Here is a 27,471-nt window from a genome sequence, read left to right as displayed (position 1 = left end):
TTCTTGGTAAGAGTAATTGATTATTTAATGGAGTCCTAAAGGTTAAATAAATTAGAAAAGGGAAGTTAGTATATAGATGCCTATTTCCAACATTTGTTTCCCCTTTTAGTAAAAGCATGTCTATACATTTCACTGTTCATGAAGTTGGAAGACTTGGAAAATACATTATGCCAATGATTAGACTGTAAAAGGACTAATATTTATGGAAAATTTGTAAACATTTTTATAGCTAAAAGTGAAATGAAAACACTCTGAATTACCATAACAATGAATTTCTGGCTTTGCCGAGTGTTTCTGGGTATGCAGCTTACTGCTTGGAAAACTTCAAGCTAAGGACAGCTCACAGGTGCTTGCATACTTCCACATGAAATCAGAACACACAGGGTCCAATTTATCTCACATATGCAACAGAAGAGAGAAACAGAAGCAATTCTAAACAAGTCAAAGGTGGTACTGCAATGCAAGATCTGTATAAGCAGAAGAAACTTGAATGAATGTATTTTCATTTCAGTCACTTAGAACTTGCACAGACAAAATAGCTCTGTATTGATTAGAATATCAATGTACAACAAATTATTCTAGATGGGAAATAAACAGCAACTTAAAGACATTTTAATTCCATTTCAAAGCTCACAAATTACACTGAGCAAACCAATTGATCTTAGACATTTGTGTGTTTAACTGCTTGTATGATCAGGAGATTACAAATCAACTCCCCATAACCTAACTCTCACAAAAGTGAAGATGAGAACTGTAACGATAGGATTTCCAGCTTGTTCCTCTGCATCTTACAAAGATGGACCACAATACGGAGAACTAGATTTAAGTATTCTATAATTGCCCAAAAGCACATTCAATCTCTGCTTTTACAGAGCTGCTCAATGCAGGAGAAAACACATGTACAATTTTCTGGGCTAAGGCAATAAATATTCTCATGTATTTCCCAAAGGAAATTCAGTGTTTCCCACAGCTGAATAAAGAGGTTTTCAAATTATATAACTCATTCTGATATTGTATTTCAGGTACAGGTAAATATCCCCATTCCAGTAGCCTGTATTCTTTCTTTGTCCCTTGATGGAGATTACAGGATGGAAAACACTACATGAGGCTGTTTCTTCTCTTCTGTTTTTTAAGGTGGGAGACACTAATCTCTGCCTAAGTAGAAATACGTAAAGATTCAGAGCAACAGCCTGTACAAAAGCCTGTCTTGAAGCTGACAATTATGCACATCCCCCCTCCCTGCCCTCCACAAATGCATAATAAAAAATATTTTGGAGGGCTGTGAACAAATATAATTGTAAATACAGAAAGAAATAGTTTTGTTTAAAAGAATAAATGCTGTTTTTCCCAAATAGTTGGATGTAAATAAGGTATCTGCTCTGGACTCAGCCCCAGACAAGAAGGACCTGAAAGGGGTGAAGCATAACAACAACAAAAGAAAATTGAGTTGGGTAAGTAATAAGATTTTAAAATCCTCGATGCCCAGAGGACTACAGAGACTTTATGCATTGATAAACTCTTTACAAGGGGAAGTATTGCTATTTCTCAGCAGATACTGAAGAATCTTTCTACCTGAAATTAAGGGAAGCTTGCATTCAGTTAATATGAATTTTCTTGAATTTTTCCATTCTGCACAACCTCTAGGCTAGGTCACCCTTGCACCCTGAAAAATGTCACAGCTATTCTCATATCAAATCCCAAAGTCATTTTTTCATGGTGTTTCAAAAGGGACAGTCTAACCAATTTACAGCAACCAAGAAAGGGCACTTAACCTTTTGAGATCAGAGAGTGATGTCCTCTTTCCAAAAAGGGTGCTCCACTATCTCCTCACCCAGTGGAGCTCATCCATGCCTAAACATCCCACCCCTGTATCTGTCTGAATTCAAGCTATTAAAAACACGACATCTGGAAATATAGTTCTCATCAGTCATGCCTATTCTTCTTATTAGGAAGCCATAGTACCTGTTTTAGTGCCTGAAAGTCCTACCTGCCCTGTAACAATAGGTTCAGTCTTTAGCAGGAAGAGAGGGAGAACTGGATCCTGTGAAGTTTTCTTTTTCCTCACACCTTCAACAGGAGCAAAGAAAGGAGGCATTTTCATGAGGCCAAGAGTGCTGCTGGGCTGGAAGGAATCCACAGCCACTCCTATTACTGAAGCAGAACATTTGGCACACTTGAGAGGAAGCCTTAAACAATGCGAGGCTTAGCAGCAACTGCTGCTGGTAGTAGGAAGATGCACAGCCCTGACATAGGGCAGGAGAAGCTGGGAGCATCTCAGAGGGCACATGGGCAGACAAAGGAAGCTCCTTCTGCTCCACTTTCAGTACAGGCAGACAACTGAACACATGGATCTGCTGGATGCTAAGTACTTAAAAATACAGCTCTGTGGTCATGCCATAGCACCAGTAGATACAGCTAAAATATTACCATGTGTTCATTATTTTGAATAAAGAAGTAAACATGCAGAACAACATTTTAAAACAAAGATTTGCAGCTGTAAATTATCATGTTTTCCTGGCAATATTACATAGTGCTAAAACCATACATATACTCTTTCTCTAGGGAATTATGTCAGCTTTGTCTGTGCTAAGCTCCAGAAACCAGGAGTATGGATGGCAGGGCACTCCAGTTGCATTTGAATAACAGGGACTAGGTAGACATGCTCAAAAGAGCTGCAGGAGCAACAGATACATTGCTGCTGTATCCTTGGAGCAGTGTCGCTGTGATATTGAATCCAGTGTAGCCAGTTTTTCTGTCAGCTGAGGATCAGCATCAGATAATGCAAGAATCACTGTCAAACCATCCATTACTGGCATCATCACTAGATTTAACACAGCAGAAGCTCTTAAAAAAGTTTATGAAAATTCTCCCTGGCAATAACAGGATATCTCCTTAACAAAGCTGGCAAAATGCATTTAAGTTTTTTCCCCTCACAATTACTCCAAGTATGGTAAAGCTACGTGAGGCAATTACTGAACGTTCATGAGAAAACCAAATAGGAAAATTTGGCACAGAAACATTGAAGGAAAAAATATATAATAAAGTAGATCTTGATGTTTCAAGGCAAAAATGCTATATTTACTTCATTTTTTTAAGAGGTATGTACTAGTGGAAGTATTTTCTTTTAAAAGTCCTGCCATGAATAAACCCCAGGAATTATGAACACTTTCCTTAAGAAGGCAGTGAAAGCATGTTATCTCTAAGGTGCCTATGAAATTACAGTCAATTATGTAGAAATCACTGACATTCTTCTTTCACCAGTTAGAGAGCTTGAGGTACAGCTTATTGCAAGCCTGGAGCCTTTGGCATGAAATCTGTACTCCAGCACTGGGAAAAAAAATTAAAGAAGCACTTGTAGAAACTGCTTTTTAATATGATATTGTGTTAACTGATTACATAAGCCCTTCAAGTCAAAAAATGGTTTAGTCCCCCACATCATGATTAAACCATCTAGTGGAAATTGTATTTATTTTGCTTATAAGTACATTTCTCCTTTCCCCCCTCACTCTCCGTGTGTGTCTTTATGTATGTTGTTACAGTAAGACATTTAATCAAGCCCTTTTGAAGTGGTAGAGTGGAAACAGCTGTATCTGACAATGTGCTGATGACATGGGGCTTAAAGCTGTCATGAGCTCCAGATTGCAAGCAGCACTAATATGTGGTTGGGATGGTAGTGACTTAGAGGTCATGACACCTCCTTGAGGAATGCTCCTAAGCCAATCAGCTCAAGGTGGTGGCTCAAAGTCTTAAGGCTCTGGTGACCTCTCTTTCATTTAATACTCTTGAGGTCACACTTCAAAAGTGCCCTTTCTTCTCAAAAGCCATTGGCCATATGTGGGGGTTCTAGAGCGGCTTTTTAATGACTGGCTTCAGGCTCAGACTTAAAAAATTAGAAACGCAGCTCTATTACGAAAATGATATCTTAAAAGTTGAACAATGGCTGAAGCTTAACTTGGTATCTCACAGGCTTGTAAAGAATGCCAATTTAAAGACAGTTTCCGGATGCCTGATTTTTCCACAACACAGCAAGCTTAAAGCTCACACTTTAGAGTGCCTAACGACTTGTTAAAACAATTTCCTGGTTGTGAAGATTACAATATGTAGGGCACCCAGAAATCATCTCTGAATACAGCTTTTCTTCAGCAATTCTCACACTCAGAATAATTACTGTATAAATGTCCAAGAAACTTACGATTTCATTTCTTCATGCAACTGTTTTTATTAAAATAAGACTAATGTGATTAATTTACACTCAAGGCAACACTGCTAGAAAAAAACACGTGTTTCTCACTGAGAAGGCTCTAAAATGATTTTGTTTTTATCATGGTACAACACACAATGCAGTAAGGTATTTTTTGGAAAGCATTCATAAAGATCAAGGGGCTAGGGAGGCTAATCTCTGTAGGTTACCTAGAGAGTTGAAGGAAGAAAAGACAGTCCTGTAAGAAATAATTGATTGCAAATAAAAGTAGATTTGTTTTCTGAACTGCTTCCTGGATTACTCTCTACCCCTTGGCTGTCCAGGGGAAGTTCACTCTCTGAAAGCTAAAATAGACATAACCTTGAGAACGCTTGCTTCTTTAGTAAAGTTAAAGACAAATCGTTCCCATCTTCAAAGCAGCAGTATGTTCTACAGAAAATACTGCTCTTCTGAAATTTGTCTGGAAATCGCTTTCATGGAGGATAAATACCCACCTACTGTAAGTAAGGCCAATTATGAACATCATTAAGAAAACAGCTAGGTCTAGATCTCAAACACTAATACAGCCAGACTTGTTTTTAATTTGCACCCAAGCTCCTCTTCAGCTGGCACAGCTATTCTATCAAAGTGTTCTAATCCTTTTACCATCTCCAGACAGATTGCGTATCCAAAAGCAAGGACAGCATTCAAGATGTGGATATACATTTTAACACACCTTTGCTGTATTCAGTTGTTCCTTTACTGAGTATATTTTTCTTGAAAATACTTAATTCATTGCAATAGGGCTTGTAACAAAAAAAAAATAAATTGTATTCTCAGACCTCACAGAATTAGTTCAGTGATGAATGAATCATCCCCAATATTGCAAAAATAAAATCTTTTTATGCTTGCTTTCTTAAAAACAATAGCCTGCAAGCTTCAGAGAAGTTACATTTTCTGTAACTGAATACTGTGTTTCTGGCAATGTTTTTAGCTGCCTTAGTCACAACTTTTCTAAAAATGGATTAGTTGAATGAGAATGTGACTCAGACATGCAGGCATATTGGTGCTCGCTGCTGTTCTCCCATTCTGAGACACTGAAATAAAAGGGCTTGTCTAGGAGACAAATATAAGAATGGAGACTGCTGTCTGGAAAAAGCACTAAAATAGCCAATTAAGTATCTCTGAAAGTAGTAAATCAGACGGCCATTTAAACTGGACATGAGTATAGAAAAGCTCAGCAGAGCAGTTTCTGGATCCAAAGGGCTTATACATTAGGGAGCAGATGAGGAATTGTTGTGCACAGAGTATTGCTTCATTCCAAAAGCAACAAGAATGGTTGAGAAACCAAAGAAAGGGGTGCAAAAGGAAGATAGAATGCTGAGAACAAAACTGTGTCATGATAGCTAAATGAGCATTAAAAATTCACTAACAATCAGTAAAAGACTGCATTTACAGTATTACTAAAATATCTTATTGCTCTTAAGGACTGTATCTTATAGTAGCAATATTAGAGATATTATACAATGTGTTATATTTCTAAAGAAACAGATGCAAGAGAGTGGAAATCTGAGTTTTGTTTCAGGCTGTGCTAGACGAAAATCTCTCAGGAGCCAGGCATTGGTCTAAAGTTATCCTAAAGAATAAGTGATAATTTAATTGTCTTGTCATTGTGAAAGAAAGAAGATGATAACAAAGAAATGGATCTTCAACTTGGGATCTGGCCATGTGGCTGGGACACCAAAGAAAAAGAGACATACTGAAAAAAAGCGGAGTGCCAGTTTACTTGGGATGCTGTTCCATAATCCACTCATACCAAGCAGTACTGTTTAAAGTACCAGAAGGAAGACTCTTGTTAAACAGACCCTTTGAGCACTTAATTGTACTAGTAACAAGGCTGATCCACTGCACAGAATGACACTTCAATGGTGTCACAGTATTCTCACTGAGAGGCAATTTGGGGACAGACCTACTAGCAGCTAAACAAATGTACAGAAATATACATATAGGTATGTGTTTACATACATGGAATGGTAGGAATCTGTATATTACATCACATGAAAACATCTAGTAGTTTGAATATTCTGTAAAGAAATGTTTCCAGACCATTAATGATGGATACAATAAAAAACAAACCAAAGACCCTTCAAGCACTGATTCTGTTTAAGGACATTTCGTTATCATCTTTACTCACATAATTTTGTTGGTACTTCATATCCGTAAGAGAGGGAGAGGATACACAGGCTACATACAAAATACCAAAATCAACTGTGAGCATTTTCAGGCTGTATTATTTCTACACAGCTCTGGCCTGGGCCACTGCAGTCTCCAGGACAATACCTGGATACACTCAAAGCAGCTGGTTCAATCAGCACTAGAGAATAATTCTAGGCACATTTAATTTATTGCCACAGACGCAGCCATGAAGTACACAGTCCTTCAATTACTTTCATGCCGTTTTCCTTTGGAAAGATTGGGAGCTTCTGTCCTATCATCTATGCATTAAACTGCTTACTACCAAGTAAGCCTCCTCAAGTGGCTTTTTTTCCTCCCACTCTGAAGCTAGGATGGTAAATATGAGAGTTAATAACAATAAGAAAACTATGTATGACTACTGTGGTTTTGTTTTCATTTTTGAGATGTACCCCTGTAAAGTCATCAGAAAGTTGATAATGGCTGTGAAAATGGATACAAGTTTCTCACTCTGCAACAATAAAATATTCTTAAAAAGGTGTAAACCATATGCATGCCACAGTTAGCTAGAAAATTAAACTATCACCTAGAAATTGAAGTATAATCATCTTTTGAAGAAAGCTGAACACCAGTACCTATTAGATTTTTACTTACACTAATCAAAGTTAGGAGAAAGTTTTACAATAAATTGTTTTCACAATCTTACTCTTCAAAAAGGATACTTTGGACATAACATGTAAAGCTTATTATCAATAATCAGAAATATCTAACCTTTAGAGTACTACTGCTATGAGCTTGCTCTCAGTCACTCCAAAGCCCTCTGAAAACCTCACACAAATATAACCATATTTAATAAGGTTATACACTATTAACTTATTTCTTACTTTCTGAGAAGCATTTTGAGCATTCAGTGAAGCACAGAAAAGAAAAATTGTAACAATTTGCAGACAGCTGAGGGAATACTTTCAACATTAAGGTATCCTCTCAGAAAAAAAGTCTTGAATTATGCAAGCGTTATGAATTACAAAGTCTTTATTGTTATTTCACAAAGTATGAAGTAATGAAATAAGTATTTTTTTTCAGAGTTCTTAAGAGACAGTATGAAAATGTGTAATTTCATGTTAGTAAGTAATTATGGGGGTTTTTTTTGTATTTTGTAGTTGCTTTTAATTCTTCGCTCTGAAAACTCTTTTAAGTATTTTTTTTTTCAACTTGGGTTTTTCCTTTTTTTTACTGCATTTGCTGACTTGTATCCTCCAATGTGGCACTGTAGACTTCTGTGACAGCAATCTTCCTAGATTTGATTTATTGCATAGACAAAGTGTTATGTATCTAAGATAAATTCTACCCCATTTATAGTCAAAATTTCTTCCTCAATATGTGAAGGTGATTGAAAAGAAATGTAATATTAAGTAAAAAATGGTAAGTAAAAAATATTTTATTTCCTTAATTCCTGATGCAATGAAAATTGGAAATGAACTTCCGTTCTTAAAAGGCATGTCACTTACTCCTATATATATCTGCTCAAACAATAAGCATTTCTTTGCCAATATACAACTTCATCAGAGATAAACATCTTTACATTTGCTGAACAATGTTTGCCAGAAGTTTATGACAGATGAAAATCCATAAATGTATTATTAAAAATTCCTTAAACTGTGGCTCACAGGATAGCCTTTTATTTCTTTTTACCAGTGATGAGATGGAATTGGAAAAGCTTTACAAACTAAACACATTTAAACATAGATAAACAAATCTAAATCTATAAACTTTTCCAAGTATGTTATCCAAGACTTATGGCTAGATCACTTCACTGAGGCAACTTGAAAGTGCAGTGATTAGTTTACAAATGAAAGGTTCATCTGTATATCCAACAATTAACTATTAAAAGAACATATATAACACAGGCTGAGAGATCAAATGGTCCAGCAAGAAGTTCTCCTCAACACAGGGTTCAGTACCATAGCATGTTCATCAGCTTATGATGGATAAGTAATGGGTATCATCAAGAAAGTACTTACATTAGGTCTTAATCCTGCTGCCATTTCATAATACTTCTCAGCCTCTTCATTAAGACTGGCTTGTCTATCAGGATGGAAAAGAACAACATAGTTACACCACATTTTTCTTGTGTTACTATAAAGCCACACCTAAAGAAACATAGCTAAAAACTAAACACTGCAACTACTCCCTGCTGTTTAACATATTACCGTAACAAATGCACAAAATATGTAAATCTAGACGTTTTCTTATAGTTCAGAATGTCCATTAGTACAAATCCTCTTTACTTCATTTTCTTTTTAGTTCTCCAATGATATTAGTACATAATGGAAAGAAACACAGAATTTTGTGCCCTCCCAAAACCACTATAATTCCAGTAAAAAAAGGAAAAAAAGTCAAGTAGCATAAAGTTTTCTAAAAACTAGGTTTCCATGACTGAGGGAACTAATTCAGAAGAGTTCTGATTTCAACATTTATTCACATAATTCTGAGCAGGCATTTAAATGTAAATCTCATATTCCAAGACAATAGGATGATTTTCTGGGTACAAGCAGTGTTAGCTCAATACTTTCCTCTCTCCTTACTACTAGTCAGCTACTACATGCTCCTCATAGTTTAGTTTTTATTTCTTCTCTTGAGTTTTTAGTTCAATGTCTTCAAACAAAAATGCAGTATGTTGCCAAAGAAGTCCAAACACGTTTTTCTCTCAACAGGCCCTTTTTATCACTTCTCTCAAATTCCTCTCTTGTCTCCACCTTCTTAATTTCCCCTTGACTATTCATTTTGGCCACAAATCCACTGAATACCAGTTGATCACATACATGTCAAGGGAAAGATGGCAAATCTGTAAGAACAACCAAGCAGGACTCTCAGGTGGGCTACTTATCTTCTGCTAAAGTTATTTGCTATTTTCCTATGAATCCTAGTGTTATGTCCTTTCACAGGAGACTTAGGACAGGAGATATTCAGCATATTTGTGTTTCTTATGTGATTACAGCTTCATTTCTGTGATACAAAATGGAAACATTAGAAAACAAGGATAAGGGTTGGCTGTTTCATCTCTTTTTTTTCCTTCTTTTCCTGCTTTTGCAAACAGTTACTGGTTCAAAAAGTATTAATCAACCCAGCACTTGTTTTACTTTGTACATTACATGAGCCTTTACATGATTTGTTATCAGATTGTTTCTATCCACCTAGATTTCTAATTTTCTAATTTTGTTTCTATCCACCCAGATTTTAAACATTAGCCACATAATACATGGATAGGCAATTAATCCCAAACAACATATTTGCACAGCTATTGGTCTTGAGAGGAGAAAGTGAGAAAGGATAATCCCTTTGAAGTTCCTCATGTAATTCCTGTGCAACCTGAAACTACTTCATGACTAACAATTTGCTAAATAGAACCTGGTTTATACCTGTTAACTGTTTTAAATTACTTGGCACATGTATCATTGACTCAGCGGTTGCAGTGGTTAGAAATGATTGAATGTCTAAAAATATTCATTCAACCTGCTTCCGAATCACTCCTGCTGGGCATCAGTAGCACTTGAAACGATTGCAAAAAAAAAAAATAATCTCATACTTAGGAATTTCAGGATTTACAGCAAGGCAATGTAAAACGAAACATGTTACAGAGCCTTTTTTTTTTTTCCCCTGTTTGCACAAAGCTGTCAGGACACAAATCACTTCTGAAGTGGTGAAATAACATACAATAAACAAGGTGCCTTTCCCAGGAGGCAAATACAAATGCTACACTTCACCTCCAAAAAGAGTTGCCCACATGTGAGTGTGGAACACATTAAAATCCTGTCCCCCCTTTAGGCCAGTGGAAATACACGGTTGGCTTTCCTGCCACATGTACATTTTGGAACAAGGATCATTAATTGCCAAGTGCAAATCAGTTTGAATATATAGTTCTCTGTTAAATACAGTTTATGGAAATGAATTCACAACACAGTAACCTAGTCAGGAAAATGCTAGTTCCATTTTTGGGGCATTCAGCAACAGTTCCTTTAGTTGCTGCAGAATTCTGGTTCCCATTTTCACTGCAAATTTAAGCTAGAAATTAATTACGTTAAGCCCTGAAACAGCTTTCCCTTGAGAAAAATTAAAGGCACAGAGGTAGGAAATTGCAGTAACCCTATGCCACTGAGCAGTAAAGAGCTCCGGATCAACGTCACATAATGGAAAGACGCTATTAAAAATAACGTAAGTCACGTTAGAATAAAATACTAGATAAAATGTTGATAAAAAATCAGAGAGGAAGGAAAGGGAGGAAAGAGAGGTTCAGAAGAGAATCTTTTTCATAGTTATGAGCTATATTTTAACATCTATCTTGAAGGTTTGCATGAGGACTGACCTTGAAAACATACCTGATTTTCCCTACTAACAACTAGCATCCAATCTTGTTTCAAAGGAAAAAATGTTTCCACTTTTTATTCTCTCATATCTCTTAACCTGAGCTTACAGACCAAACAAGTCCCCATACTTAGCTTCAGCTGACTAACCGGACACCTAAAGTGACACCTAAAAATGTGCTTGATGACACATCCCTTAGATTCTCCTGACACCCAGATACAATCAGTTTACATTCATTTTGATTTTTAAATTGTTCACTGGAAAAAATATTGTTGTAAGAGAAAAACACCACGAATGCTGAGTAATTTAGATACATGTGAGTGAGAAAGGGTTAGTTTTAACATGCCTGCTGCTTGGTACAAGGCTTTGGACTGTTGATTTTTACAGTAAAATCATAGATGTCAGCACACCTACAAAGAAATTTTCTTCAGCAACTCCTATTTTAAAATGCTGAATGGCTTTCTTAATGGACCTTTTTGTGTAACAACAAAATTATCAGGTTTTATAATCAGTTGCTCTGTTGCAATGAACCATTCATCTACAGTTGTTCTTTTTTGTTTGAAAAATCTATATACAAGTATAAAAAAAATCTAAAATAAAATCTATATATATGTATATAAGTATGTACGATTTGCCATACATACTTATATACTTAAGCACATAGATAGTAAATAAAGGATGAATATAATCTGTTCAGATAATAACACAGGGTTAAGCTGTGCCCATTCTACTGTATCAGCAATTACACTCCATGTTTGGTCAGTATATTTTGGACAGCCAAATACTCTTGCAGAAAATCACTGAAAAATAAAGATCATGTCATGTAGTACTGCTCTAATTTAGACTTCTGTTTTCAACAGCCAATAACCATCTGGTAACTTCATGTCACATGAGGTTTTCCCAGAACAACCCTCTCACAAAAGCCTGGAAAAATGAATTTTTGCTACAAAACGTGTTTTTAAGCAAAGAGGCCTTTTTCCTAAATCTGTTTTCATGTGGAGGCAAGGTGAAATTCTTTTCCTGTTTCTAATAACTACGGCGGTGCCACCACCCTGCCGCCCTTCACTCTAGAGATGATCATTCCCTCACCCACATGGTGCCTTGCTGCCCGTGAGTTGCCTTGCTCCTGGCAGCTCCTGGTCTGGGAGAGCAAAGTGAACAAGGGACAAGTGGCCCTTGTTAACACAGGGCTCAGCCAGGGAAGCTGCAGCACCGAACAGCGCCACGCACACGCCTCGCTGCTCGGCCGAGAGACTTCCAGCTCCTCTAAGCTAGGGCACTGTAAATACTACAAACATAAAACACATGACGAGATACTGCTTTAAGAACCACCCAAATGGCTGCACGACCCTTGCAGAAAGCTGTCTGGAAAACAAATTTGTTGAGAAAATGAGTTTTACAGACAAGTATTACGCAAGTTAAAAGTTACCAGACTGTTGCAAAAAAATTAATTGAATTTATCGCACATCTCACTCCTCACAGATGACTTGAATCATCTTGCATTGCATTACGGATTGCTACAGAAGTCATTTAGGAAAAAAAAATTAATAACTATAATGTAATTAGGAAAGGGGATGTCTCTCAATAATGCAAACAGAACTAAGTAATTATTTTTTTTAACTTCAGATTCAGTCACAAAGAGAGGAAATCAGCAAAGTTGGAGTATCTGATTGGAAGAGCAGACATTCTTGTGACTGTTAAACTGAGAACAGGCTATCTATAAATACAGCTACTGCATTTGGATCCAGTTAACAATTCTGTTGCAAATTTAAGAAAAATAAATTTAACTTGCAGCACTCCAGTTCTATTTTCAAAAGTTGTTAATTTTTATTTAGGTTGCATTTTAATTTTTTTTTCTCAGCAAGTAGGGAGATTTTAAAAAAAGGAAAATATTTTAGCACTAGACTAGAAAAATAAATTGCATTTTGAGAGAATAGTATGTTTATTTTCTATCCAAAACAGCTGTAAACCAAGAAATGTCTTCATATTACTGAGTCTTGTGACACTTCTTAGGCTAATGGTGGAAACAGTAGTAGGAGAGGAGGGGAAGATGATTCCTTCCTAATTCAAAAATATATCACTGTGAAAAATATTTCGTCTGAAAAAGAAAATATCAGAATCTACATAAAAATCTAAGCTTCTGTTATTATCTTGCAGTCATTTTGGAAACCTTGCATCATCCTCATTAATATCAATTTCAGTCTCTTATTCCACAACACGTCTTTAAAATTTATCCCGTGTCTCTCACAAGAGTCATTTCATTTTCATGCTCTGTGAACTTCTATAATGTATTTTCTATCTCACAGCTGTGCAGTTCATTCAAAATTCTTACTCACTTACCAGTGAGTTTTTATAGCTCTCTAGGGTACCTAAAGAGCAGTTGGTCACCTACTTGAAATTATGTCAGCCTTTCATTTATGACTGTCTTTAGCATTCCGTTTCTAGCAGTGTCACTCTGTGCCAGTTGGAGGACTCCCTTCTTTCCTTTGTGTCTTGGTATCTGTTTTCCTCTTGGAATCACCTCAGCCCTCCATTGTTCTAAAAATCCTAAAAATCATCTGCTTCTGAAGAGCCAGACTCCTGGTGGATTTGTAGCTGCTCTGTTACAATGAATGAATATGCATTCCCCTTGTCCAACAAGTATCACAGAAGCAATATATCTGAATTAATTGCTGAGTAAGGCAGTGAACAAGGATGGACAAAAAATCATAACCTTTAGCAAAAACCAGTCAGACGCTAACACATGGGGTTTTTGAGCAAATACTTGTCAGCAGTGAATTCAGCTTTGCCACCCTGACTCTTTCTAAATCCTACAGACGACTTTAGACTCTCAGAGTATTAGGAAGGCATTATGATCTTCCACAAAGAGAGCTGAGTATTAAGTGAAAAATTAAAACAACTGGGTAACTCAAAGGAGCACAAGGGATTCTAGCTAAACTAAAGCAGGCCTATTTTTTTAAGTGTTTCAGTTTAGTGCATTTGCTTTGTTTTTTAAGGTTTTGGCTTTGCACTTACAGTAAAAATTGAGAATGCAGCTTAGAATCACTGAGCTCATTGCTTGTCAAGGCCTCCCAAGAACAGTACACTCCCAAACAGATCAAGTAGGGTAACTGTGGCTGAGGTACAGCACAGCAACGTAGCTATACTTTGAAAGTGAAAAAATACTCATATCCAGATGCAAATATATGTGCTTCAAAGACCTCAAACGCTACTCTCAGTGCTCACAGAGAAAGCGGATTTATTAAACCTATTTCCAAAATAGTATTGATTTACACCACCACATTTTATAATGTACACAATTATACCACTAAACCATCTTCTGCAACACACTCAGTAAAATCAAGAATCTGACCCCTCCATAGCTTTCTAAATTCAGCTGTCATGTCTAACTTGCTATACTTCTGTCTGTGAATTTGTAACATTAATCTAAATGTTTCAAATTACTGAATTCTGCCTTGAGAGACATCATCCAGAAAATAATCCTGGGGAAGGGAAGGATTCTTAAAATAGCTCGTAAATCTCTGCCAGGTCAAACTATTGTTTACCAATGAGCCATTTGTCTTGGTTTCCTTTCTAATCTACAAGCAGTAAGTTATTTTTTAAAAATAGCTTTTGATTCTACCTTCTCTTTCACAGTATTTTCTTTTTCTTTCATTTCTTATTTAAAATGCTAAAATATAAAGGAGCCTAGTAAGATATCTTCAGCAGAGAAATCATCTCAAGAACTGCTTTGTGCTAATGAAGCATATTTTTTTTATTTCCTTTTTCATGCATTTTCTATGCTTAGATACCATCTAAATGAAATCAAGTATCCTCATAGCTGTTAAGTGGACAATAGACAACAATTAGATAGTTATCCTAGAAATAAGCATGGAGGATACCTATTACAGTAATGTGAGTTTAATGATAATGTTAAACTCACAGACAGAAGCTTAATGTTACTGAATAACCAGGTCTGACAGCTTTAAAATCTAAAACAGAAGTCCAAAGCTTTGTTCTATTCAGACAGAAGATAATTAAATATAAGATTACATTTTAAATCACAGATTCTGAGAATATCACTAAGTGCTCCTATGCATCTCAAAGTAATTATCAGCCTGGGAATATTTAGATTTCTAATTATCATAATGTTCCCTACTGATATTATCAGGAATTTTCAATATTCTCTATTTACATCTGGATGAGAAATATGGTCTCCTCTTTTCAGATATGCACACTAAAATTTTAAAAATCAGGCGAAAGGAAATCTTAACAGAAGATTCTTCACAAAAGAAAGACTTTTTCTCATACACAAGCAAAACGCATTACCTGTGAACAACAGAGAAGTTTTGAAGGTAGGAAATTATGACAGAATAAATAGTATTTAAGAAATACAAAGTGCTAAATGCGATAACAATTTAATTCCACTTCTTTGTATCTTATTAGCAATAATATTGAAGTATTCCAAAGAGTTGCTGGGCTTTAAAAAGAATCCTGCATAAGCAAAGGCTATGAAGACTTTTTTCCTACAAAAGAAGAGGAAAATCAAGTGAGGCAGATGTACAAGCACTAACCTGAGCATATGGGCTGCATTGAAAACAACATCAAATTCCGTATTATCAAGCTCAGCTGCTTTTTTTGCCATTTCAGCTGCTTCTATCAGGCGGGATTCTTCTAGGAGGAACTGACCTGCAATGGAGTGTGTGAACATGAGCCCACAGGAAAGAACTGATGTAATACACCTCAGACAGTACAGTCAGGAAAAGGAAGCACAAAAAAAAAAACCCAAACAAACAAACCCAAACCCCAAACTAATAAACCAAGCAACAAACCAGTGTCTCAGATTTAATGTTTTGATTAAATTTGCTGATCTGCTCTGCATTTCAATATCTTTAAAATATAGTCTATGTAGAAAAATTGCAATCAATAAGACAAGTAATAACAACATTTTTGGAATATATATTCAAGAAAATTGAGAATGATAGAGTAAAACTCAGATATTGAGAAACAATACTCCCAAATACCAAGAAGCCTGCCATTTGAGAACATGCCCTTCTGCCTATACAACTCCCATGATCTTTTCTTCCTCAAAACAAATTGCAATAAAATAGTGTCTACAAATCAAACACATTCCCAAAGAATATCCCAAAATTTGTTTTAGAAGCATATCCCAAAATCACATAAAATGATAAATTTTTGTATACATGTATGATAAAATTTTTCAGCTTTAGAATTCTACCTTGTATTTGCTTTAAAACCACTACATATATATGTATACCTTAATGGACTGGTATTTTAGAACATATTTCACTAACACTAAAAGAATCACAACAGGTAGCTTTTTAAGTTTCCCATGTTACTTACATCTCACATTAAACAAATATAGAAGATGGCTAAAATCAAGTGACTCACATTTTACAAATGAAATTATCATTATTGTTAAACCAAGTATAAACTGAAAAGTATGAATAATTTAGCATTAACCAAGCTGAAGTAGTTACAAAAACAAACAAGTAAAATACAGTAGAACTCTAGAAAAATCAGTTTTCCTTTGAAGAAGGTGAAAAAAAGAATTTGGAAGGTACTCACCCTTATCTTTGCTAGTTTTAATGCTTTTTCACACCTAATCTGTAAAATGTGTCAATTTTTGCAACAACAGTTTAAAGGAATTCAACCATGTAGTCTCTGTGTGTACATAACTTTATATTTGGAAAAACTCTCCGAAAGCCTAGTGATTATACATTCCACCATCACATCCTTCCCTTTTTGTCTTTGTCAAGTAAGGTCCCTTATCCAAAACTCTGCCATGTCACCACTAACCACAAGCCTCATCAGGAACAATAAACCACCGGTAAATTATATCCTGTCATGGTAAGGGATTTTCTCTTTTTTCTTTCCCCCTTTCCTCATTCATTCCCTGTTGCTCACATACTTGCTGTGTGCTTAGGTGAAAAATTTCCTTAACCAGAACTAGCAAGGTCTTTACAAGCAATGTGAACCCAGTGATGCTTTGGTACAACAAAGACATTCACAGAAAGAATAATTTCAATACAAAAAGTCATGCAAGACAGCTTTCTTAGCTTTTTGTTTTCTCTGTGGATACATTTCAGCTTGGGAGAGTTGGCAGATTATTTACTCAGTCTCCTATATCTTAATTATTCAGATCTGCAAAACTTGTAAAAACATTGTGGTACCTTCCTGCATTCACAGTATAAGGTTTGCTTGCTTTAGTTACATCCACACTCTAATGTGTACCACACTTTGATGCAGTACAATACTTTGTGCTTATTGTGCCCAGAAACAGATGATTTACCAAAAAAAAAAAGCCTTCCCACACATGGAAATAAGTAAATAAATAAAAAAAGAGAAGAAAACATAAGAAGAAAACATAGTTCAAGAACAACTTGGACCACAAGAAATTAATATGTCTTCAGAATTATAAATCAGTGGTTAAACTGTTAATGGAAGTCTCTTAATGGAAGTTTCTTCTAAAGGGAAAAAAATTCTGACAAAAGCTAATAGCTCACATTTTTTAAAAAATATTTTTATTTTTCTTTTGGGTACCACATCAGAGTATGCCTTATATGCAGCAGGACAAACTCATATTTGAATATGAAAACTCTCCAAATAAATCTACCAAATAAAATAGTTCATATCTATTTGGGCTGAATTCCTATTTTCTTTAAAGAGCAATCTTTGAAATAATCTTGACCAACCAGTATTCCAATTCTCTTCCAATGAATGAAGCAAAACAGTATCCCTAATTTTTAAGTCCATATTAAAGCACACCAGCCATAAAACAGTAAGGTACTTTTGCTAATGAAAGCCCTGGATTAGCAGAGTGAAACACTGGTAGGTGGATGTGCTACTGATGCACTCAGCCAGGTGGGAGAATGAAGATATATTTTTTCTTCAAAAAAGTAAGTTCTAGGACTGTACATTAACATACACTAGTCTCTGCCCTGTACTGGAGGTGGCAATAACTCATGCTGAGTGGGTAAGTAGCAAATGATGCATATATGACAGGAACTTTATTATCCTCTATACACAAACCCTTACAGAACTCCAGTTTAGGGGCAGTTCTCTTCATAAATGACTTGGATGGGGGTCTTAAAGGCATACTAGATAAGTTTGCCAATGATACAAAACTCAGAGGAGCTGTCAACTCCTCTGAGGACAAGTACCAGATTCTGCACCTGGGATGGGGCAACCCTGGATTTACAAACAGTCTGGGGAATGAGATGCTGCAAAACAGCATCATGGAAAGGGACCTGGGGGTCCTGGTAGATGGCAAATTGAATGTGAGTCACAGTACCATGGCACTGTGAGCCAGCTGAGGGAGGTGATTTTCCCACTCTGCAGTAGTTTGATCTCACCTTGAATATTGTGTGCAGTTTTGGGCGCCATAACATAAGAAGGTTATGAACCTATTAGAGAGCATTCAGAGGAGGGTTGCTGACTAAAGAATTCCTTGATTGCATGGGCTTCAAATAAAAGATGCTGCAACTTTTTCTGTCTAGTGAAATGTCAGTACCTGAGTGTACAGATGTGTGGTGGGTTGCCCCCTGCCAGTATCCAAGCACTCACACAGGGTGAGGGGAGAAAACAGAAGCACAAAACCAAGAAAATCTCTTCATCAATATAAAGGCAGTTTAACTTGGGGAAGTTAAAAAAACTCATACTAAAACAGCAAACAGCAAAGTGAAGGAAATTTCTCACCACTTCTTACAGGTAGAGTGATGCTCAGCCAGTTTCCAAACAAAGCCATCTCAAAAGCCAAAACCCTTCTTGTTTCTCTATCCCAGTTTTTATTGCTGAACATGATGTTATATGGACTGTTATATCTATCCCTTTGGCCAGCTCAGGTCTGCTGTCCAAGCTATGTTCCCTTCAAAAAAGAGAAAGCCTTGACACTGCTCAAACACTATTCAGCAGCAGCCAAAACATTGGAGTGTGTTATCAAGGCTGCTTTGGTCACAAGGCATCATCCAGGCTGCTATGAAGTTAACACTATCACATCCAGAACCACTACAAGGTGGAAACTTTCAGATGAAAATCGATTTGCCAAGTTCTCCTGAAAGGCAGACTAGTTTTATTCACACATCTCAACTTAATTTAAAGCACCTAAATAGAAAAATACTGTTTTGAAAACATTAGCTGCCATTCCTTTTAATCTTATATACTAAATACATACAAGAATGAGCTGGATTGGCAGTTTACTGCTGTGCTTTCTTCATTATAAAACAGACTTCTGAACCTTTCCTGTCAAAGCCATAAAGAGGTGTTCCCAAGAGAAGAGCACTAGCAGGGTGTAATATTGGCAAGGTGTTGAAGGTGGATCAGAAGGTATGATCTGCAAGCCCCTGCATCCAGGAACCACTTGTGTGGGTCTAAATTTATATGCAGGATTTTCTTCTCTGACAAGAAGCTGGCAAACCTCATGATTTATGAGATACTGCCCAACATAGAGAGCTTACTTATTGCAGGTGTCACGATTCCAGCTCTTGCCAACAACATAAATTATGGTAGCCTGACTGTTTTTTGGAATCACAAGAGCTTTTGAGAAAACAGCTCCAAATACCACATTTTCCTATCTAGAGGAAAGAATATTTTTCATTACTCTTCTTCTAAACTGGAAGTGGGAAATCCATAGTCCAGGAAAAGATATGACTTTTCTGAAACACTTTTCTTTTCCTGAAATGTTACTTTTTAAATAAATTTTTCTGCATTTCTTGCAAGAGAGCACAGGGGTGAGAGGAAACGCGCAGTCAAAGAGTTTTGAAGACCTTTGATAGCAGAGAACTGATTCAATATTTCCCAATCCTCTTAGTCTTTTTTTCCTAAACTATCTAAGAAACAGAAATAGCATTAAAGCTGCTGAAATCTGTACCTGCAACCTTGTTCAAATTTACTTTTCATTGCAAACCATCAACAGTGGTTTTGAGTCTTTATTTGACCGAAAGCTTTTGGGGCAATATACACAAAAGTGAGATATAAGTATGTATGTAATTTAAACAGGAACAAAATATTTCCAGTTCTCAGCAATTGAAAAGAACAGTTTATTTTCGTTTATCAATTTTTGAAAAGTATTTATCTACATAATGAAAGCCTACAGCTCTCTATCCTGTATAATTGTCTCCCTAAAACAATCATGAACATTTGTAAAGAATTTGTTAAGATATGCACCACCAACAATTTAAAAGCCATATATCTGAACTGGTAGTTCTGCTGCACTATTGTAACAAGAAAGGTATTAATTGTTTGGGATATGTCTCTGTGTAAAAATCTTTTATGTTCGGAGCACAAAGGCATTAGCGTGCTCCTCTAGAATGGGCTTAACTATTCCTTGCAGGCACTTGAGCCTTTACTTTACTAGATAAAAGTGCAATTTGCTTAATTTACTACATAAAAGTGCAATTTGTACCAATCTTCTAGTTGAAATGTTCCCTCTTTCACTCATTGGCAAACACACAAAGGTAATCTCTCCCAGAACAGAGTAGATTTCTGAAATAGCTCATCTTGCTGGTGTTGCTTTTGAAAAGAGTTATCTTGAATGTTCTCAGAATGCTGCTGGATCTGCATTCACTCAGGTTGCCATGACAGACTTGTGGGGTGATATCTTTAGTAATCCAACCAAAACTGAGTAAACCACCTTTTGAATAATAATGAAAAAACTTCCAGTGCCATCCTAACTGGAATTTGCTTCTTTCAATATAAATTTCTCACCAAGTCTTCTGCTTCTTATCCTCTTCAAAAGAAGTTTTTACTTCTACAACACGAAAAGTGACGCTACCAAGATTCAACTGAAAAATCTGTTTGTAATAAACTTCACTAGAAGCTCTTTCAGCACATTCAACATTGAGAACTGGAAGCTGAGTATCTGCTGGTGCTTTCAAAGCATTTCAAGTTTCAACAGAAATCAGAAGAGGGAGTGGATTCTGGCTGACTCAATGCATTGTATCTTGCCTGATGCAGATGATGTCTTGAGAGCAGAATTATATTCTCAGTGGCAGAACCATCACTGAATTACACACCATTACTATCAACTTCAGCTCTGCTGCTGCAATGCAGAGCTAAAAAGCTGATGCAACCAGAGATTTCAAAATGGAAAATTTAAATTGCATTCAGTGGAAGAAATGAGGAGAGGCCTTGCCTGCAAGTTGATTTCCCAAGTATTTCAGACGATGAATCAGTTTCAAGATGCAGAATCAACAGACGTGACCTAATATAACTGCTTCCTTTAGAAGATTCAAAACAGACTCACTGGCTGTGAACGAGCAGTTCCCAAAGCAAGGGAATGTTTGATTAAATATCCTCCTTTTCCAGGCCTGTTTACACAATTTCTTGCCGAACATGGAAGATGTGATGGGAGAAACAAAGGCAACTGATATCACAATCACCTAAATGGTAGCAGCATTTCAGTTTTTGCTGCTCCTTGTATCCCATTCCATCTTAATCGAAAGGTGTACTCTTGGTTTCTTGCTGGAAGGACTTCTGGAGACCTTCTCCCTTTAATTAGTTCCCACAGAGAAAATTCTCCCATGCAAATAAAATGTAATGAAACACTAAGCAAGTCAGTGGGTGCTGCAATGTCATTATATGCACTGGCTTGGAAAAGACTGTTTTTATTAGTCCTTTTCTTTGTCTGAAAAACTTACCTGTTGCAGTTGTGCTAAATATACCACTGGATATCATTCAGAGCACGATCACAGACAAGACAGAAAAAATTAACTAGCAAACCTTTGGGACTTGATGAATAAACCTGTGAGCACATCTGGATCGCTGTAAGCTCTCACCAAACCAAAAGATTAATGATGAAAATACATACTACAGAGGATCTCATGATTTACAAATACTGAGGAAGATCTTGAACTTTATATCATTTCCCAGACACCTGATCATGTATAAGGTTTGGAAATGTAAAATTTGGCTGAAAAATAACTATCCAGTTGCACTTTTGTAGCAGCTTCATGCTATCTCTACAAAAATCCCCATGAGATAGTATTCATAGGTCAAAACATATGACCATTAGCAAAGTAGCCCCCAGCATTGTTCATGCCACAAAACCTCCAACATTGCTCATGTTCTTTTTTCAGTCCCTACAGAAATACTGCATTTTGGCAATATGGAAGAAGCATTCAGATACGTTTCTAAGCCCGCCTCTGATCTGCACTATCTATATCACATCTTTTGAGCAGTCTAGTGTATTGTGCTGAGGAAGCAGAGTCAACCATGTATTAGAGATGTCAGAATGATTAGATTTAAGGCTAAAGCCAAGGGAAGAGCCAGAAGCATGGAAATTCCACAGCATTTCAGGTCAGTGACCTAGCTTGTTTGGAAATACTCCACTGCATTCCACTTGAGTGACTGGCTCTAAAGGGAGTTTCGAAAAAATAGTTATTATAGTGGTCTGAAATAATCTTTTAATGCTGTGTGATAACAGTAGCCTAGAGAGTGACAAAAAGGACTTAAAATTGGTAGATTGTCCTGAACAGGGGGGGCCCTCCGGGGACATCCCCAGGGTGCCCCACCTCAAAACGCACCGCAACAAGGTCAGTTTTTGTCCTCAGTTTGGAAGTAAGAAATACTGTTGGTTGGTAGTAGCTGAAGATTTTCTTAAAGTTTATATAGGGAGTTCTGGGAGCAGAAAGCTTAATTAAGTCTTTCTGCAAGACAGTTCTGCTTCAGGTCTAGGAATCCTGTTTTCTTGGAATTACGTTCATTGATATTGCAGGAGCAGATATAAGCCATAGTCCAAAGTCAGGACCCTGATTTGATGGCACATGGTACGTTCAAGATAGAGAGAACCTTTCTCCAAAGAGCACATATGTTCATTAACATGTATTATTTGAGTATCATAAACTAGTTTATAGTTTCCCTCCAAAATCACTGTATACCAATGTTGGGATTTCCCAAGTATTTAAAAAGGCAAAACCTCTGTCATTGGCAGACGGGTTCACAAGTGCACATTGGGAAGTGACTTAGTGATGGACATACTGTATCTGGTTCACTTTGACCCTACCTCATCAAGGGATTTCATTTCTCAATACAAAATCACCATGTAGCATCTGGGGTCCCCAATGCAGCAGATCCATGCACTTTCATTTATCATTTGGTATATACTGCATTTAGCTAACCTGTCAGTCAGAAACAGGACAATCCATTCACTTGGATTTATGGCTTATGAAGTTTTATTCATTTAATTGACAAAAGTGAACACTGACCTACCTGTGGACTAGCATGACATTTCTACCATCCACATAAAACTCTCCAAAAGAAATTAGCAAGACTTCATGAACATGAAGTTCCTCTTTCTTATAAATACAACATTGATACTCCATTGTTCATTAGTTCACTGCTTTCTTCATGAGAGATTTTCTTTAAATATGTGGGGAAAATATATAAGATTTTTCCTAGGCTGCTCTTCACCCAATGAAGACAAAAAACACAAAGCTCAAGCACTGAGAACAATGTGACTACATGGAAATATTATAAATACAGCACAAAGAATTATTTAGGTTGAAAAAGCCCTTAATGATCATTGAGTCCAACCCTTGACGACCACCACCATGCTCATTAAACATAGTACTAAGTGTCAAGACCAGTCACTTCTTGAACATCTCCAGTGATGGTGACTCCACCACCTCCCTTGGCAGCCTGTTCCAATGCTTACTATCCTTTCAGCAAAGAAATTCTTCCTGGTGTCCAACCTGAACCTCCTCTGGCTCAGCTTGAGGCCTCCTCCTTTAATCGAGTCACTGATTGTCAGGGAGAAGAGACCAGCCCCCAACTGGCTACAGCCTCCTTTCAGGCAGGTAGAGAGAGTGATAGGGGCTCCCCTGAGCCTCCTTTCCTCCAGGCTGAACACCCTCACTTTTTTCAGCCACTCCTCACAGGACTCGTGCTCCAGACCCTTCCCCAGCCTTGTTGCCCTTCTCTGGGCATTCTCCAGCACCTCAATGTCTTTCTTGCAGTGAAGGGCCCAGAACCAGACACAGGACTCAAGGTGTGGCCTCGCCAGTGCCAAGCACAGGGACACAATCCCTGCCCTGCTCCTGCTGGCCACGCTATTGCTGATTCAGGCCAGGATGCCATTGGCCTTCTCGGCCACCTGGGCACACGCTAGCCCATGTTCAGCTGCTGACAACCAACACCCCCAGGCACCTTTCCTCTGAGCAGCTTTCCAGCCACTCTGCCCCCAACCTGCAGTGCTGCAAGGGGTCATTGTGACCAAAGTTCAGGACCCAGCACTTCACCTTACTGAACCTCAATCTAAGCAGAAACATCTAAGAAAAAAAAAAAAAGAAGTCACACCTGTAAATATATAAAAATTCTCACTCTCACTAATACATGTAGGCCTAAGACTTAAAAAACAGTGCTTGATAACTCACTGCTATCATATTTCAATGAAATATACTTTGATCCTTAAACCATAGCAATTCCAACACATTTTCAGGCTGTGACATAGGAATGGTAAAGCAGCCATCTTTGGAAGTAAGACAGATACAAAGTGCTCATAAATTTAGGTGAAAATTTAGGCATCAAAAAGGGCTAAGAGCCCTTTCCAGAAACAGTGATTAGAAAGATTATGATGAAATTGAAAAACAATAAAAAAGGCAGTTAAGAAGTTAAACATGCCTAAAAAGAAACAATATAAGAAAATCTATAAAAATAACTCCTAAATTATCACAAATTCAGAAGTGAATGAAAATGTAAAAACAAAAGTGTATTTGGGAATATCTTCATCTGTTCTTAGTTCAATGAGGATATAGCTAATACACTTTGGTTTTATGTAATCTGAAAGTCTCTTTACATCTCTAACTGGGAATGCACTTAAAACGGCAGATGATCAATGTGAAGTGCCAAATTAAGTGAATGCATAATTAATATGAGAATAAACCATTTTTATAATGAAAAAGGAATCTTTAAACAATTTAAGCTTATTAGAAACAATGTATTATTCAAAGGAAACTATTTTAAAAGGAGGTGTCAACAACTATTAATAAAACAGAGTTAATTTGAACATCCTGTTGGGTTCCAGACTTTTCTATTCCAATTAAGCTACTACAAATACAAGGGAGAAGGGACCTCTACAAACATTTATCTTGAAATCTTACTCCTTCTTTGTCCCTTTATTTTATTCCCCACCCCATTTTCATAATTTTTGAGAAAGGCCACTATATGCACATTAAGAGGCATAGTGGTGAAATGTATTTTTAGCAGACAAGTAAAATGAACTCTACTTTAGTGTTTTTGGGGGCGTTTGTTCGGCTTGAGGGTTTTTTGGGGTTGTTTTTTTCTTGTGGGGGTTTTGTGGTTTATTTTGTTCTTGTTTGCTTGGTGAGGTTTTAATGATTATTATTTTCTTTTTACTTTTAAACAGCACATTATAAATAAAATAAGACTTCTGGCGATAAACTCTTTACACAACAAATATCACTGTAGATTTATGGTGTTTTTCATTTAAGAAAAAGCTAATACAGAAAGCTTCAACAATTTCAAACTCCTTAATTACACTGTATCCTACTTACTGAAGAATTTATTTTGTTGTTTGTTTTTTTTTTTAAAGATGAGTACACAAGTATGTCACTGTTTGAAATGCACCTCATCTCTGTGCACTGACAGATTTTATACATAATCTTTCTTCAGTTTCTCCTGAGATAGGCTCAGTGCAGACAGAAACAGAGACTTTTACCTCCTTTGTCATACATCCAAATACTACACCCAAAACTACCTAGTCTCTGAGCCTTAAGGGCACTTGTCTGACCTGACTGAACACCCCTGTGTTGGGCACATTTGTTGACAAATTTGATGTACTGATTCTTTAGATGCTATTATGTTCTTACAATATTTAGAAGCCAGTTCCTTTTAACTTGTTTAATTCATAGTACCTCTTTGTGGTTTCTCAGACAGACACTTAGATTCATCCCTTTCATTTCATCGAGGCAAGCAGCTCAGGAAGAGTCAATAGTCCATGGAGACCACTTCAATTATGCCATAAATCTGTTGATGACCAACATTACCAAGATCTTGTGGGATTCAAAATGGCTTGCTTGAGTTATATGTTCAAAGCAGAGTAGGATGCATGACTGCCAATATCTTGATTAGATGTGGGTATGACAGTTTGAAAAAAAACTTTCCCAGAGGAAAAAAAAAAGTGCAATTCAAAAATAAATACATGTTAAGTTTGACCTCTTTTAGTCAGAAGTGTTCGTGTTAGGCAGTCTTTAGAAAATGTGTATAAAATGAAAATGTGTATAAAAATACACAATTAAAAACTGCAAACCTTACAGAAGCATACAAATTCAGTATCCAAAAAAATTCCTCCTGTTTTCTAGTTCAAAAATGTGTATGTTGGGAGTGGAGAGGGGGGGAAGTATTGCTGCTTCTTCACCCTTTCCTCTCTCACTTTTTCTTCTTCCTGATTCATGAGAATTTTGTCTCTTCCAACTGTGAGATGTAGCATACTGTGTACCTGAGCAGCTTGTAGCAGATCATTCATCAGCCCTCAAGTATTTGTAAGATGTAATGGTTTTGCACAAAGTTCAGATGTTCAGATAACTGGCATTATCCAGTTTTTCTGAATAATGAATTTCCATCTGAGAGGGGACTGCCATCCTCTCTGGTCACTAGAGTAAAAGCCACTTCCCTTTAGGTCCAATGAAGTGGCATCATGTCAGCAGTCTACAGGGATTTATACACCTTCAGCTTTTCCACTATTTCTCCCTTCAGACATCTTCAAGCATAATGAGTTTGGAAAATGCTGCTTAAAACTTAAATCCCCTTAAACCCAAAGTCAGCCAAGTACCTATAGAAAACTAATTATAATGCCAGCCTGAGCAGAGAAACATGCTGTGGTGGTATCTTTCAAGGAGAAACCATGAAACTGTTCCACTCCCTCCAAATTTTCATGTGATTAAATAAGCTGCCTCCTGCACCAAGTCATACCTAAAAATAGCTTTGGCTTACGACTTGAATTAAAGCACATCATAATACCAAGGTAAGCCTCTTAAAAGCCACAGCATATTGACAGTTTTTCTCAGAGCTCCAAGAAAAGTCCAGAAGGTTAGAAGTCAAAAAGAACATCTGCACAACCTGGAAGCACAAATTCTAAGTGTATGCAATCCATGTGCACTTGGAAGAAAATCTTCAGTCCGTTTATTCCTGCTACTCCATCAACACTCTGTCATGTCCCAGCTGACCACTCTTTTCATTTGGCTGCTTTGTGAGGTATGTGTTTTTTTAGGACTGATGCCAACTACTTTATTCTCTCATCTAACATCTTCATGCTGAGAAAAAAAAGTAATTTCTAAGATTTACACGCAAAATATGGATGTATTTCCCCAGGATGTAGAATGTACCTGTGACAAGGTGCTGGAACAAATTAATGAGATGGAGAGGTAAAGCTTGAAGTGTTCACTAGAGATTCCACGGGATTATTTGGAATGCCCCTGGTAACACACAGTACATAGCCCTCATTATTCCAGAAATAGGTAGAAAAGAGAAGAGAAATAAAACAAGGAAAAGAAAGAAAAAGCAAGGATAATTTAGTTGAAATTTTATAAAGTTCTGTGCCCAAAGCGACAAGGATTTGAGATCAGCTGTACTACACAGACACAAGAGGCAAGCAGAAGTAGACCATATCTTTCTCATAGCTGCTTTGATATAAATGTAGAATAACATCACTGAACCAGTGAGGCGATCAGAAGTTATATTATGAAAAGATTTCACATGCATTCAGAAGAGCTCTCTGGGTA

The 27,471-nt window shown here is 36.8% G+C and overlaps 1 protein-coding gene across 2 annotated transcripts in view; it reads right to left on the bottom strand.

The window, feature by feature from the left end:
- The window catches only part of TMTC2 (transmembrane O-mannosyltransferase targeting cadherins 2), a 236,123-nt gene that overhangs the window by 14,557 nt on the left and 194,095 nt on the right, over positions 1-27,471 (bottom strand). For both annotated transcript variants that reach the window (XM_041409862.1, XM_041409863.1), the window contains 2 exons: positions 15,289-15,403; positions 8,395-8,458 (listed from right to left, as the gene is read on the bottom strand). In XM_041409862.1, coding sequence (XP_041265796.1) covers positions 8,395-8,458; positions 15,289-15,403 — 179 coding nt within the window. The remainder of the gene's footprint in view (positions 1-8,394; positions 8,459-15,288; positions 15,404-27,471) is intronic.

The sequence above is a fragment of the Onychostruthus taczanowskii genome, unplaced genomic scaffold (genome assembly GCF_017590055.1).
Source record: "Onychostruthus taczanowskii isolate IOZ18803 unplaced genomic scaffold, ASM1759005v1 scaffold31, whole genome shotgun sequence".
Classification (NCBI taxonomy): domain Eukaryota; kingdom Metazoa; phylum Chordata; class Aves; order Passeriformes; family Passeridae; genus Onychostruthus; species Onychostruthus taczanowskii.
Note: the sequence above shows the minus strand (reverse complement) of the source record. Positions and strands in the feature narration are given on the sequence as shown.